This window comes from Typopeltis vanoorti, chromosome 14 (genome assembly GCF_054136105.1).
Source record: "Typopeltis vanoorti isolate ZY-2024b chromosome 14, IOZ_Tvanoo_1.0, whole genome shotgun sequence".
NCBI classification, from domain to species: Eukaryota; Metazoa; Arthropoda; class Arachnida; order Uropygi; family Thelyphonidae; genus Typopeltis; species Typopeltis vanoorti.
The window spans coordinates 67,423,838-67,436,286 of record NC_143562.1 but is presented as its reverse complement, the minus strand read 5'-3'; the positions used below and the strand labels follow the sequence as shown (position 1 = coordinate 67,436,286).

At 36.1% G+C, this 12,449-nt stretch overlaps 1 protein-coding gene across 1 annotated transcript in view; it reads left to right on the top strand.

The window, feature by feature from the left end:
* LOC150099562 (protein qui-1-like) overlaps window positions 1-8,990 on the top strand; it is a 118,526-nt gene extending 109,536 nt beyond the window's left edge. The window contains exons 22-24 of the mRNA XM_090403459.1: window positions 4,754-4,952; window positions 5,100-5,333; window positions 8,455-8,990. Coding sequence (XP_090259585.1) covers window positions 4,754-4,952; window positions 5,100-5,333; window positions 8,455-8,990 — 969 coding nt within the window. The remainder of the gene's footprint in view (window positions 1-4,753; window positions 4,953-5,099; window positions 5,334-8,454) is intronic.
* Window positions 8,991-12,449: the final 3,459 nt, after the last annotated feature.

Genomic DNA, 12,449 nt, shown 5'->3' with positions numbered 1-12,449 from the left:
TTTATTTTTCGATATCTAAAGAATCAAGTTAATACAATCAAACAATCAACAAATTAGTTGACAGAATCAATCATCAATCAATTAAAAAACTATAATACAAAGAATCAAACGGTTTAAAATATTATTACAATTAAGGAAATGAATTTGCAAAACATATGACACTGGCGAAACCAAACTAAAAGTGGAGGGAGAGGGGGGGAAGGAGTAGGGAAAGGAAATGAGAGAAACAAAATTTTGAACTTTAACGATAAGGAAGCTGTTAATGTGCACATTACCTAGGTAAAATGCGAAAAACTCTTGATTCCGCATTCAATTAACGGAGCAAATCAGTTAATCTGCAGATTAGCTAGGTAATGTGCACATTAACAGCTTTCGAGCTTTAGCGGTAACATGCACAAATGCCAGGCACATCAGAAACAAAGGGATTGAGTTCGTTGCTTTATTGAATACGATGAGGCCTAAGATTGTTGGCATTAGTGAAACCTGGCTATCAGAATCAGATATGGTAAGCGGGATCGAGTGTAAATTTTAGGAATGGCAGAAGAGATTGGAGAGGAGGAGTGCTACTAATGATATCAGATGACTTAAGTCCAATTAGGGTAGAAACACAAGAAAACAATGTTCCATGTAGCAATGAGTTTGAGTCTATCTGGTGTGAAGTGAAGGCTAACGGAATGAAATATATGGTGGGATGTTGCTACAGACCTGGCAACTCAGTTGTGGGGGAATGAATGGCGAAGAAATGTTTCGCCATTTGAGTCTTAGATATGATAAGAAAGAAGAAGACAACGTTCTCAAGCAGCATGTGAAAGAAGGAACTCGAGGTTAAAGAGCGTTAGATTTGCTCATAGCGTCAAGTATATGGCTATTTTAACACCAATTGGCGACAGTGATCATGTTGTTCTTTCTTGGGAACTATCTACTTGTATCGAAGCTCCGATTAAAACAAGCTACATGCTGAACTACAAAGCTGGAAATTATGATAAACTTAGGCGAATACATTAGATATATAAAGAGCCAAAGGCTTCAATTCGACGACATATGACTTGTTTAAGTTAAGGGATATTACATCCCACATCGTTTCTTAGCCGAATAAGAAACTCAAAGAGTTTCATGCCGAATATAGTAGAAACTATATAAAGTTCGGCGATTCCAAGCGTAAGCAAATACCTGGATACTGCAGCAACTGACCCTAAAGGTAGTGCAAGCTGAGGCAACTCATGTCAAAGGTGGAGCAAGATCCGATTCTTGATATTTAACCATAATGTGAACTTAGCTCCTAGGAGCTGTATTACTGTTCTACATTATGAGAGAAGATCACTACCTAGACCGGTTTCAACCTTTATTGAGGTCTCATCAGTGAGTAGGTAGACCTAGTTAATACCAAGTTTAGTCTACCTACTCACTGATGAGACCTGAATAAAGGTTGAAACCGGTCTGGGTAGTGACCTCTCATAATGTAGAACAGTAATACTATATTCGGCATGAAACTCTTCGAGTTTCTTATTCGGCTAAGAAACGATATGGGATGTAATATCCCTTAACTTAAATTAGACGAATACTATCTTTGATCCCATGGTGTCAGTTACTGAAAGGGAAAAATGTCAGCGATTTATGGGAATCTTTGAAAAAATGCTTGAATGAGGCGGTATCTGAATGTATCCCTAGTGTTCAAAGGATAAATAGGTTGGGAGTGAAATGGATGTGCAGCCTGATTAAGCTAGAAATCCACAAGAAGAAGATGTGGAAAGAATATCGCGAGAATAAGAGTCAGAGGAGTAATGAAATATATAAAGCTCAGGCCAGAAAAGTAACGAGTATTGTGAGAAAAGCTAAACGGAGTATGAAAAGAAATTGGCCATGCAAGCTAAAGGCAATCCAAAAGAATTTTTTCGTTATTCCGCAAGCAAAATAAAGAATGAATGTGAAAGAATAACTTTATTGAATGCAAATGGTAGTACTCTACGGTCGGAAGCTAATGAGTGCTCGCTTTGCTAAGATATATCAAGCAGGTGTATGTAGCATGGTGCACAGTGCTACTGCTTCATTGGATAAAGAGTTAGAAGTGCATGAAAATGAGGTTGAAGAGCTGTTGCATAACCTGGATAAGAATTTGTCAGTAGGGACAGATGGAATATCAGCCCTTTTACTAAAGAAATGTTCAACTGAATTGGCTAGGCCTTTCACGTGTTTTGTATAACTTGAGTCTCAGTTCTGGAATGATACCACAGGAATGGAAGGAATGTATGATAGCTCCATTGCACAAGGCTGGTGCAAAAACTGATGTGTCTAACTACCGACCTATCAGTATCTCTGGTGTGATAGTGAAGACTTGAGAGAAGTTGGTAAGAACTCTCGTACAGAAATGGGTAGAAAAACATGCTCTGCTCTGCAAGGAGTTGTATGGATTTACTAAAGGAAGGTCATGTTTTAGCAATTTGCTCATATTTTATAAATGTCACGGCCGAGTTGGACAAAAGAAAGGGTGCAGGGAAGAGTTACAAAGATTATATCCGTATTATGGGATTTAGATTATGAGGGCAGATTGGAGGGTATGTGGATTGCAGATTCTGGTCAATAGGAGAAAGAGGAAGTGATGTGACAGAGCGCTCTAAACCTGAATTTCATCAGACGATATTGGGTGGACGATATCGTCTGGTGAAATTTTTCGTTATATGAAAGGTGGGGAGAGAACACTGGGGAATCCATGGAAGTTAAGTTAGTTCACAGTCAAGAAAGGGGAGGGGTAAGAGCTTGGATTTTCTTTCTGAGCAGTGAGTGAGTGGAATAGTTTGCCTTTGGGGGGTAGTGAGTGCATCAAATGGGAATGAATTTCAGGGAAGGTATGACAGCTGGTTTGGGTGATTTATAACCTCCATCGATGAGTACTTGACGCCCTGGAGGTCTCAGATGTGATAATAATAAACAGAATCTATTCAAGATCGGCCTTTTCGGAATTATTTTGTGTTCTAATTTTATTTGGCTTTTCTTTAATATTCCTACATATATCCTGTAATAACCATCAATTAAGTGACATCATCCCGTACTTGTCGCAATCGTGTGTTTTTAAAATAAATGCCAATGTTTTGTTAATGAGTTCGGATTGGGAACACTGGGAAAATTTGTTAAAAATTTCCAAGCCTTTCTGCAGCTTATATATTTTTGAATAACTTCGTATTTGTATTTTCATCTGAACCTTTTTTTTTTTATCATTTATTCATTACTCTTCTAGTTATGGTATTTTAATATTTTTCCTTTTGATCATTTGTTTTATATATTTAACTTTATAGTAAAAAAAAGAACTATTTTTGATTTCCTGTATTTTTAAATTTTCATATATTTCTTTATTCACTATCATAATTACGTATTAGCAACTTTAATGCTATCTGTTTATTCTGGCTATATTATAAAAAGTATTGTGTGTTTACTTCTCTCGTAACAATAGTTTTTTTTCTTTAATTTAATTATTTCAAATGTTTTTTTTTTTTAATTTTTTTTATTAGACTTGGTTTCTCTCTTGCAGTTACGTTTCTCCCTAAATTTTTATTCACCGATGTTTATATAACATCAGTGATAAAAATGATATAAGTGCACCGCCTATTCCCACTAGACAAGGACGTAATGAGACTTTTAGCAGCTGATCACGTAAAACCAGATTAGCTTATTTCATAGTAAATTATAAAATAACTTGACCCTACAAAAATACGCCACATTTTTGCTATATTTTTCTTCGTAACATTTTGAGCGAGTCATAATGTAACTCAAAGCGAAGTTCCATTAACTGAGGACAGTTCAATACTGGTAACATTCGATTCTGAAGTTATAATAATACGAAAAGTCTATTTCCATGACTGTCTAGAGATATCAACAATCGTTATAGAAGCCTACTAACGATAGATTGTATTAACCGTATTTATAAAAATTTGGTGTGGAAAAGGGAGGGTATTCTCTTATAGTCATGTTCTCCGCAAGTAAGAATAAGGGATCGAATAAGGTTAAGATGCTGGACTTTGAATTTTAAAGTACACATTGAAATCAGCGTATTGATATGTAAATTAGAATATAAAGCGATTCACGCACTTAAGATATTCAAGTCACTTTTTACAGACCGAAGCGGGAGGGTAGATTGTGAGGAATTTAAATACCTTTCGATGAACAAAATACTCCGAATAAATTTTCCCTTTCTAACTGTTAAGTCAGTAATTTCAGCTCATTATGCATCTAGTTTCAATCCTTTTTTTTTTGACCGTAATTTCTTAAATAATAAAATACACACTACATATTCGAATAACAAAAAAACTTTAGCAAAAGATAAAATTTGCGTAAGTGTTTGCAAAATAAATTACCTCAGGTCGTGTTTTTCTTGAACATTAAAAGACATCTTAATACACCGCTTAGTAAAGTAACCAACCTGTTTTAGTAATAAACGTAAACGATCTCTCCTCTCCTAACAAAGAAACTGCTTGTCGATCAATCTAAAATGGTGGCGCTGCAATACATTACCATGAATACAGGAGCGCCACTATGTCTGATTGTTTAAAATATCATTTCAGATTTCCATCATAACAAACTGCGTACATAACTGATCATAAGGAATGCGTACTAAAAAAAAAAATTCCTAAAATACTAACACCTGAATAAACAACTTTTGTAACTTCGTAACAGACCATTACTTAAAGAATTAAATAACTAATATTTCAACCAGAATATTCTGAAAGTTATACATTTTTTTTCATGATTTTAATCATTTCAGGTGCTAGTTGATCATGAAGGTCCAGTGACTTGTGTAGCCATTGCACCACTGAATCCTTCTCTTATAGTATCGGGTTCAATGGACTGTAATCTAATCGTTTGGGATATGACAACAGGAAGTAACAACTTCACTCTTCGAGGGCATACAGAAGCGGTGAAATGCATCAAATTAACTCTGGATGGATCGGTTGCAATTTCAGGTAATAAAAGAAACAAAGATTGCCTTAATAACTCGTAACCATGAAGTTGATAATCCCATCATGATATATGCTATTAGAATCAAATGCTAGCTTCTCCACTACAAGATACTCTTATAATAAACGTGCTATTATCTCTTTTTCATTCAGCTTCCGATGACAACACCCTCCAGCTTTGGAACACCCTCACTGGTCACCGAGTGTCCATGTTGGACATTCACTTATCTATAGTAACGATGGCAACTTCCCTCAATATCACTTACATGGCGGTTCAACTTGCAAACAGCCACTTATTACCCGTGATGCGTCTCCATAACAACCCAGCCAAAGGGATGACACTGGATCTTCCTCCTGGAACGCCTGTTACAGAAGAAGCCAAAACACCCAGTAAGTATATTAAGATCGTACTGGTATTTCACATGCATCGTGGTTCGGTAGTTCACGTCTATGAATTCCTTAAATGTTTAAAACATACTCTTGATGCAATGTTAAAATTCTATTGCGACATTTCAGGTCAATAAAGACGAATCATGTAAATAAACTGATGTTTTACGCATAATGCTCTTAAATACTATCGCCGATTAGAATCTGTCTTTGTTAATTTCAGAAATTTAATACAAAATACATCATTGGTTCATTTTCGAAAATAGAAGAAACTAGTGGCGTCACCTGTCGTACCTTTTTGTTGTCGAAAGCAGCAACCTTTCTTAGTGTTGTGTGAACTGTTTATGACATTTGTTTCATTAGAAGCCGAGTTATAGTGCCAAGAGTGACAGTGTATTTTGACGAGCGGTCGGCCGTCACGATATTCACGCCGTACGCAACGAATTCTCGCAATCAATAGCTTCAAAACTTCGCGATAAAACTCACCATTGACCGTTTGGCCAGACGGAACGAATTCTTTGTGGATAATGCCCTTGGAATCGTAGAAACAAATCAGCATGGTCTTTACTTTTGACTTCTCCAAGCGACTTTTTTCGGATGCCCCTCTTCTGCTGGTCTCCATTCAGCACTCTGGCGCTTTGTTTCGGGCTCATACTCAAAACACCACGTTATAATAATAAATTTAGTTTAATCCTTTATCCAAGTGTGTGCAAACAAAGTTTGTGCCTGAAAGTATCTTCAGGACTGGGGTAAGGTGGTGCAACACCAGGCGACTCCTTGCAAAGGTGGAGGAAGCTACCAACACGCCTATATCAGTATCTCCCATAATGCAAAACACATCTCCTTGCGGATATGTATAATGTTATACATTAAGGGAAGGGCCACTACCCAGACTAGTTTCGATCTCTATTGAAGTCTCCTCAGTGGGAGCCAGGCCCAAGTGGAGGTACCAAGGCAGAAGCATTAGCAAGGTCATCTCCTCCTATAGGAGCTGCCAAACGGTGTGCCACCTTTTTATTAATTTACTCTGGATTTAGAGAAAGATGTTGAAAGTTTATTTTTCACTTGGTCAGACTATAATAAATTTAGTGTAATCCTTTATCCAAGTGCGTGCAAACTTCAGTGGGTCTGGCTCCCACTGAAGAGACCGCAATAAAGGTCGAAACTAGTCTGGGTAGTGGCCCTTCCCTTAATGCATAACATTAGACATATCCGCAAGGAGATGTGTTTTGCATTATGGGAGATACTGAGATAGGAGTGTTGGTAGCTTGCTCCAATTTGCAAGGAGTCGCCCGGTGTTGTACCACTTTACCCCAGTCCTGAAGATACTTTCAGGTGCAAACTTTGTTTGCACACACTTGGATAAAGGATTAAACTAAATTTATTATAGTCTGACCAAGTGAAAAATAAACTTTCAACAAAACACCACGTTTCGTCACCAGTAGCGATCGTTTCAAGGAAGTCTGAGTCCTTACGAGCGGTTTTAATGAGGTCCTTGCAGTGTTCAGTTCGATACATTTTTTGGTCGTCGGTCAACTTTTAGAGAACAAATCGCGAATTCAATTTACGAAAGGCCCAAACTCTTGGTCAGAATATTGTGTACAGTTGACATTGGAATCCCCAATTCATCTTCAATCAATCTCATGGACGATTTCGTGTTTTCTTTGATGAAATCACGCACTTTTTGATGTTAACTTCGGTCAGTCCAGTTATTGGACGGCCCGGCTTTTCGTCGTCCTCAAGCGTCTCACGACCACTTTGAAGAAATCATTTAAACCACTCGTAAACTTGAGTACGGGATAAGCATTCATCACCGTATGCTTTTTGAAGCTTTTACCGATGCGTTTCGGTAAAACGTTTACCGAAACGCATCAAAGTTTAACGTTACCAAGTTTAGCACAAAAGTCAATCGCAGCTCTCTGTTTGAAACTCATTTTCTGACCGTTCGTCAAAACACAGTCACTCTTTTCCCACTATAACTCGGCTTCTAATGAAACAAATGTCATAAACAGTTGATTCAACACTAATGAATGTCACCGCTTTCGACAACAAAAAGAAACAACAGGTGGCGCCACTAGTTTCTTCTGTTTTCGAAAAGTTCAGTTTCTTTTTGGACATCTAGATTATGAAAAGTTACTATTACAATGGTAGATTATTGATTCTGTTGCTTTCCTCTGAAAGCTGTCATCATGATAGAATCATAATCGCATTCTTCTGAGCTGAAAGAAGTACCATGGGTCACTTAAATTACGAAGACTTGTAGAAGACAACGTTAATTTCGGTTTTTATTCTCTATTCCTTAAGTTTCAATTATATGTCTGAAGGCCCATGTCGATCGACGTAGAATAAAAAAATTACCCAATGATGTATTTTGTATTAAATTTCTCAAAGTAAGCTAATACGATTTTGGACACGTTTAAAATATATTTTTGTATTTTAAATTGTACATTTTAGTGTTATATCCAGACGGTTAACTGCGAACAAAATTTTTTTCTGATTTCTATGGGAGTTGTTTCTTTCTTCCCACGAACAAAAACTAAAAACAAAAAAGCAGCAGAAAAAAAAATCGTTAAAGCAAATACTTGAATTCCGTCTATACTTTGATGCATGCAAAAATTCTTGAATTTAAGCATTTTTGAAAGAAGTATCGTTGAGAAAGAGACGTGAAGAATTGAACACTGTAAGAAAACGAGACAAGAAAGAAAACTGCCGATGAAACCAGAAAAATAATAAATAAAATAAAAATAACTGCTTTGAAACTTGAACAACGTAGATTGAATCTTTCTAAAAAAAATTCATGAAAAATTGAAAAAAAAAATGCCTTCCAATTTGAAACAAAACATTGACCCCCTCAAATTTGTGTTCTTCATGTTGGTAAATTAAATATTTTAAGATTAAAAAAATGCAGAAACGTCTGTGAATTAGGAGTGAAATGCAGACCACAATTTCATGTTGTTTTCATTTAGATCAGAAGTAAATTCTTCTAAGACTGTTCATCTTTAAGAAAGCGTATGTCCATTTTATATCGCACATCAAGTGAGCTAATTTTATCAGAGAGAGAATCAACCATTTCTTTCCCTTTCAATTAAAATAAAAAATTATAGCACATATTCACTTCTTTTTCCAGGTCACTCGTGGAGAGGTGTGGTACCCAAGAGGGTTCTTCTACGTGGGAATTTAAAACGAGAACAATCTTTCGACTCCCTCTATTGGGATCTACGTTCTGCATCGCCAAAACATGAATTCGGCGCTAGTTTGGAGGACTTTCGTAGAGGTCCATCATCACCCTTCGGTTCCCGTGAACATTTACATTTGGCAGGAAGTGTATGGGACGGTAGGTTAGGACGAGGAATAGACCTCGTAGGCTTGCAGCCAAAACCAAAACTTCCGAAACACAAGATGCTAAAGAAACAGCAGAGTATGTTCGCGTGTTTTCCAGAATTCATGCAACAACAGCCCCCACCTCAACTCGTATCACCGCAGTCGCTTGCAAAAGAGGTTGAAAAGAAGGTCGACTTTTTTTCCAGAGCTCCCAGATTAGCGCATGAGTCAATCAGTAGGGCTGGAAGCATCGAGGAACCAGAGACGCAAGCCGGCGAAACCGAAAATAAAAATGCCACGGCCATCAAACATTCTGCAGTGTGTTCTATTGCATGAAAGATTCGCGATGTGCTGGATATCACCTGTCTGCTCATGCGTACTGAGCAATACGATGTCCCTGGAGCTGCAGGACAAATCTAAGCTGCCAGTGCGAGCCCCCCCCCCCATGTGGTGCTGTTCAGACAACTGATGTATCGACTCGTTCATCTTCCTTATCGCACTGCACTGAAAGGCTGGGCTGGCTTCATCTCTGGAAGGAAATGTCTCTTTTCGCTAACTCCTTGGAGCAAAACAAAATCTGCAATTGTCTCGAACGATAAATAATAATAATAATAAAAAAAAATCCCTTGACGTACATGCACCCACTCGCGCACGCCACATGTCGAAGCACACTGCATTTTGAAGAAGGTGATTTTATGCACAAAACTTTTGCCTTAAAAACCTCCTTGTGAAACAGAGTTGTAAGAGTTAGTAATTTTGTCTCCGTTACTTACGGGTTCTTTCCCCCTTGTCGATCTTGTTTCCCCTTGAGTGAAATATTTTTAAGAAATAATTAAATAAAAGAAGCGTTATGACAATCAAGCAAAGGAAGAGTAAAATAACGAACATCGGCCTAAAAGAGGCAGAAACAATATGCATTGTCTGTAATAAAAAGATGAGACCGATAAATGTCGTTGTTATAACGTAAGTTCGCTTTTTAAGTCATTTGTTGTGAAAAAAAATTACGTGTAGTTGAGATGTCGAATGCTTCTAGAGAACGGACTATCCTCTAGAATAACAAGACCCGCTTTTAAATTCCATGGTTCAAAAGAATACTCACGGATCGGATCATTCTACCAGCAATATGTTTATAGAGAACAGAATGTTTGTTAGATCTTTTATAATCAATTTTGACTTTTCATCATTGTCCATTTAGTCAATAATAATAACAGTTTGGGTCTATGCAACTAATTATAAATATATTTTATAAGTGAACCGGAAGTGAACATGAAATCGAGAAATTATTCGGAACTAAGTAGGAAACAAAATGCACGCACTGGAAAAGAAATTGTCGGCTCCGATTTTTATGATAAAGAATTTCAGAATTTTTTTTTAGGTTTTTAGTTCGATTAATAAGTTTGTGAAAAGTGAAAGAAAAATCGTTCTCATTGAAACTAGCATTTAATAGCCGGCGATAAATGTTTTAAGATAATTAACTATATATATATAATTAAGTAACCAGAACATATAAATATGTCAAACATTTACAAGACCCTTCTATCTCTTAGGTCAGTTTGAATAATTAAAAGAATTCAAAATATTTTACGGCAATGGCAGGCACTGCATCAGACCTAGCGGGGAGTATGAAATTTGTAAGCTGTAATTGAAATAGAGTCATCTCTTGTCCGTAAAGTTAGAAAGTTCTCGTCTTACAAAACTAAAATTTTATTTCCAAGGTCCTCTGGCATAGTAAAATAAACATTCCCTGTTGGTTGAATCATGCTCTTTCTGAAGCTGTAGTTTCTCCTATTAAAGCATGCTTGAAATTATTGGTTGGGCACAAAGCGATACAGGACGTCCCCTGTAAAGCTCGCAGTGCCATCAGACAACGATGTTATGCAGAGAAGCAAACACTGATACTTAGAGAGACTGTAGCTATCATTCTTCGATAGATTGATTTGGAATTGTTGCCTGCAGCCTATGAAAATTAATTTCTTGCTCACTGGTGCCTTTTATTACAATCACTTATTAAATAATAAACAGTTTTAATAATATTATCCCACTTTATTATTATTTTTTTGAAAAAAAGGATGTTAGATGGATAATGAGACCTGAACAGACCAATATGGCCTATACCCGTAATTAGTGTTATGATGATGATGATTAAATCAGAGGGATTTAATTAGATAAAGAAAAAAAAATTAATTAATCCGACAGAGTTTGCCTACCATTTATATATCGATTCTTCGGAATAATTGTAACATTATTATTGATGAAAACGTAGAAAATATTTATGCGACACATTGAACTTGCATTTTTGAAGAAGAAACAAAAATAGATTTAAACTACAACTACGAGGTAAAAGGCATGGATTTCAGTGCTGACACTCAGGAGTCGTATCATTTAATCTATTATTTCACTTGTGATTATTTAATAACTGAATAAAATATATCATTCTAACTGCAGCATGCACTGATTTCTGCAAACAGAACTTTTTTGTTACCATAGAAACATGACGTCACTTAGATGACAAAGATACAAACAAAATTATTTCATTATATAGAGATAGATTATATCAATTTAATTATCTCAAATACCGTTCGGGTGTTAACATAATAATCTATGCCATTCAATTTAAAGGGTTGTAAGCAGTGGTGAGCTATGGAAATTTTAACAAAGGACTCGTATCGTCGAGCAAAAAAAAAAGGCCTAACTTAGCCCTTATATTACTTATATTGTTTGTAGAGCTTTTGACAGATATGATAATTCCTGTAGGATATCAATCATTAATGCTAGATCTTTTAAAAATTCCAAATTGAGAAGTCGGTTTAAAAAGCCCTTATATTTATCGTTCGATGCAAAATGCTTGCATAAAGCCGAGTAGTTTCTCCACACAGCAAGAGCCGTTCGTAAACTGCAAGCTGCCCATCCTGGTCCAAACACACGGCCGATCGTTAAAATTTCGATACCAAGGTCTTTTGAAATCGTATTTAATTCTCGTTCATTTTTCGGTGATTGTTGATAAAAAGCATATAATTTATCGATAAATTTTTCAAAATGATTTATTCCTTTAATGTGTTTCATCGAATCGTCTAATGCTAAGTGTAAACGATGAGCGCAATGCCAAATCACAACGTTGGGAAATTTTTGTAGAAGTTTGATTGCAACACCTGATTTGTTTCCTAACATTCAATGAGATGATTTTTTAAATAGTTATCAGAAAATCCATAGGAATTTAAAATAGCAATTATAGTAGCATGTATACATTTTCTAGTTCTACAAGATTATTAAACAAGATGAACAAGGAGCTCGCAAATTTGAGAGAAATTTAACAAAGGAGCCCCTTATAGCTCACCACTGGTTTTAAGGTACGCATTGATCAACATATTACTAAAGTAGCGTTTCTAATTTTCTGGGCAAGAAGCACTATAATTTCTTATACAGTGCCATGTTTCCTATGTAGAATTGGAGTGGAGCCATGAGAAAAACAAGAGTGGTAACTGAATGTTCAATAAGTTTTCGTTTATAGCCTAGTTTCAAAGCTGATAAATTAAAAAGCTGTTAAAGCAGTGATAAATAATTTATCGTATAGAAATAAACTTAATAATACCTTATATTTATGAGTAAGACAAGCTAAAAACATAGGTTTTATTTTATTTATTTTTTCTAGGACAAAGATCACGTGACTATGCAATCCTATCCAGAAATGGGTAGTACCTATTGTAACTTTCAGCAGTAAGAAAAATAACTTTGTCCTGAAATATTTCAATTCAACCTTTTTTTGAACTAAACTATCTCGTAATCATTTAAAAAAAA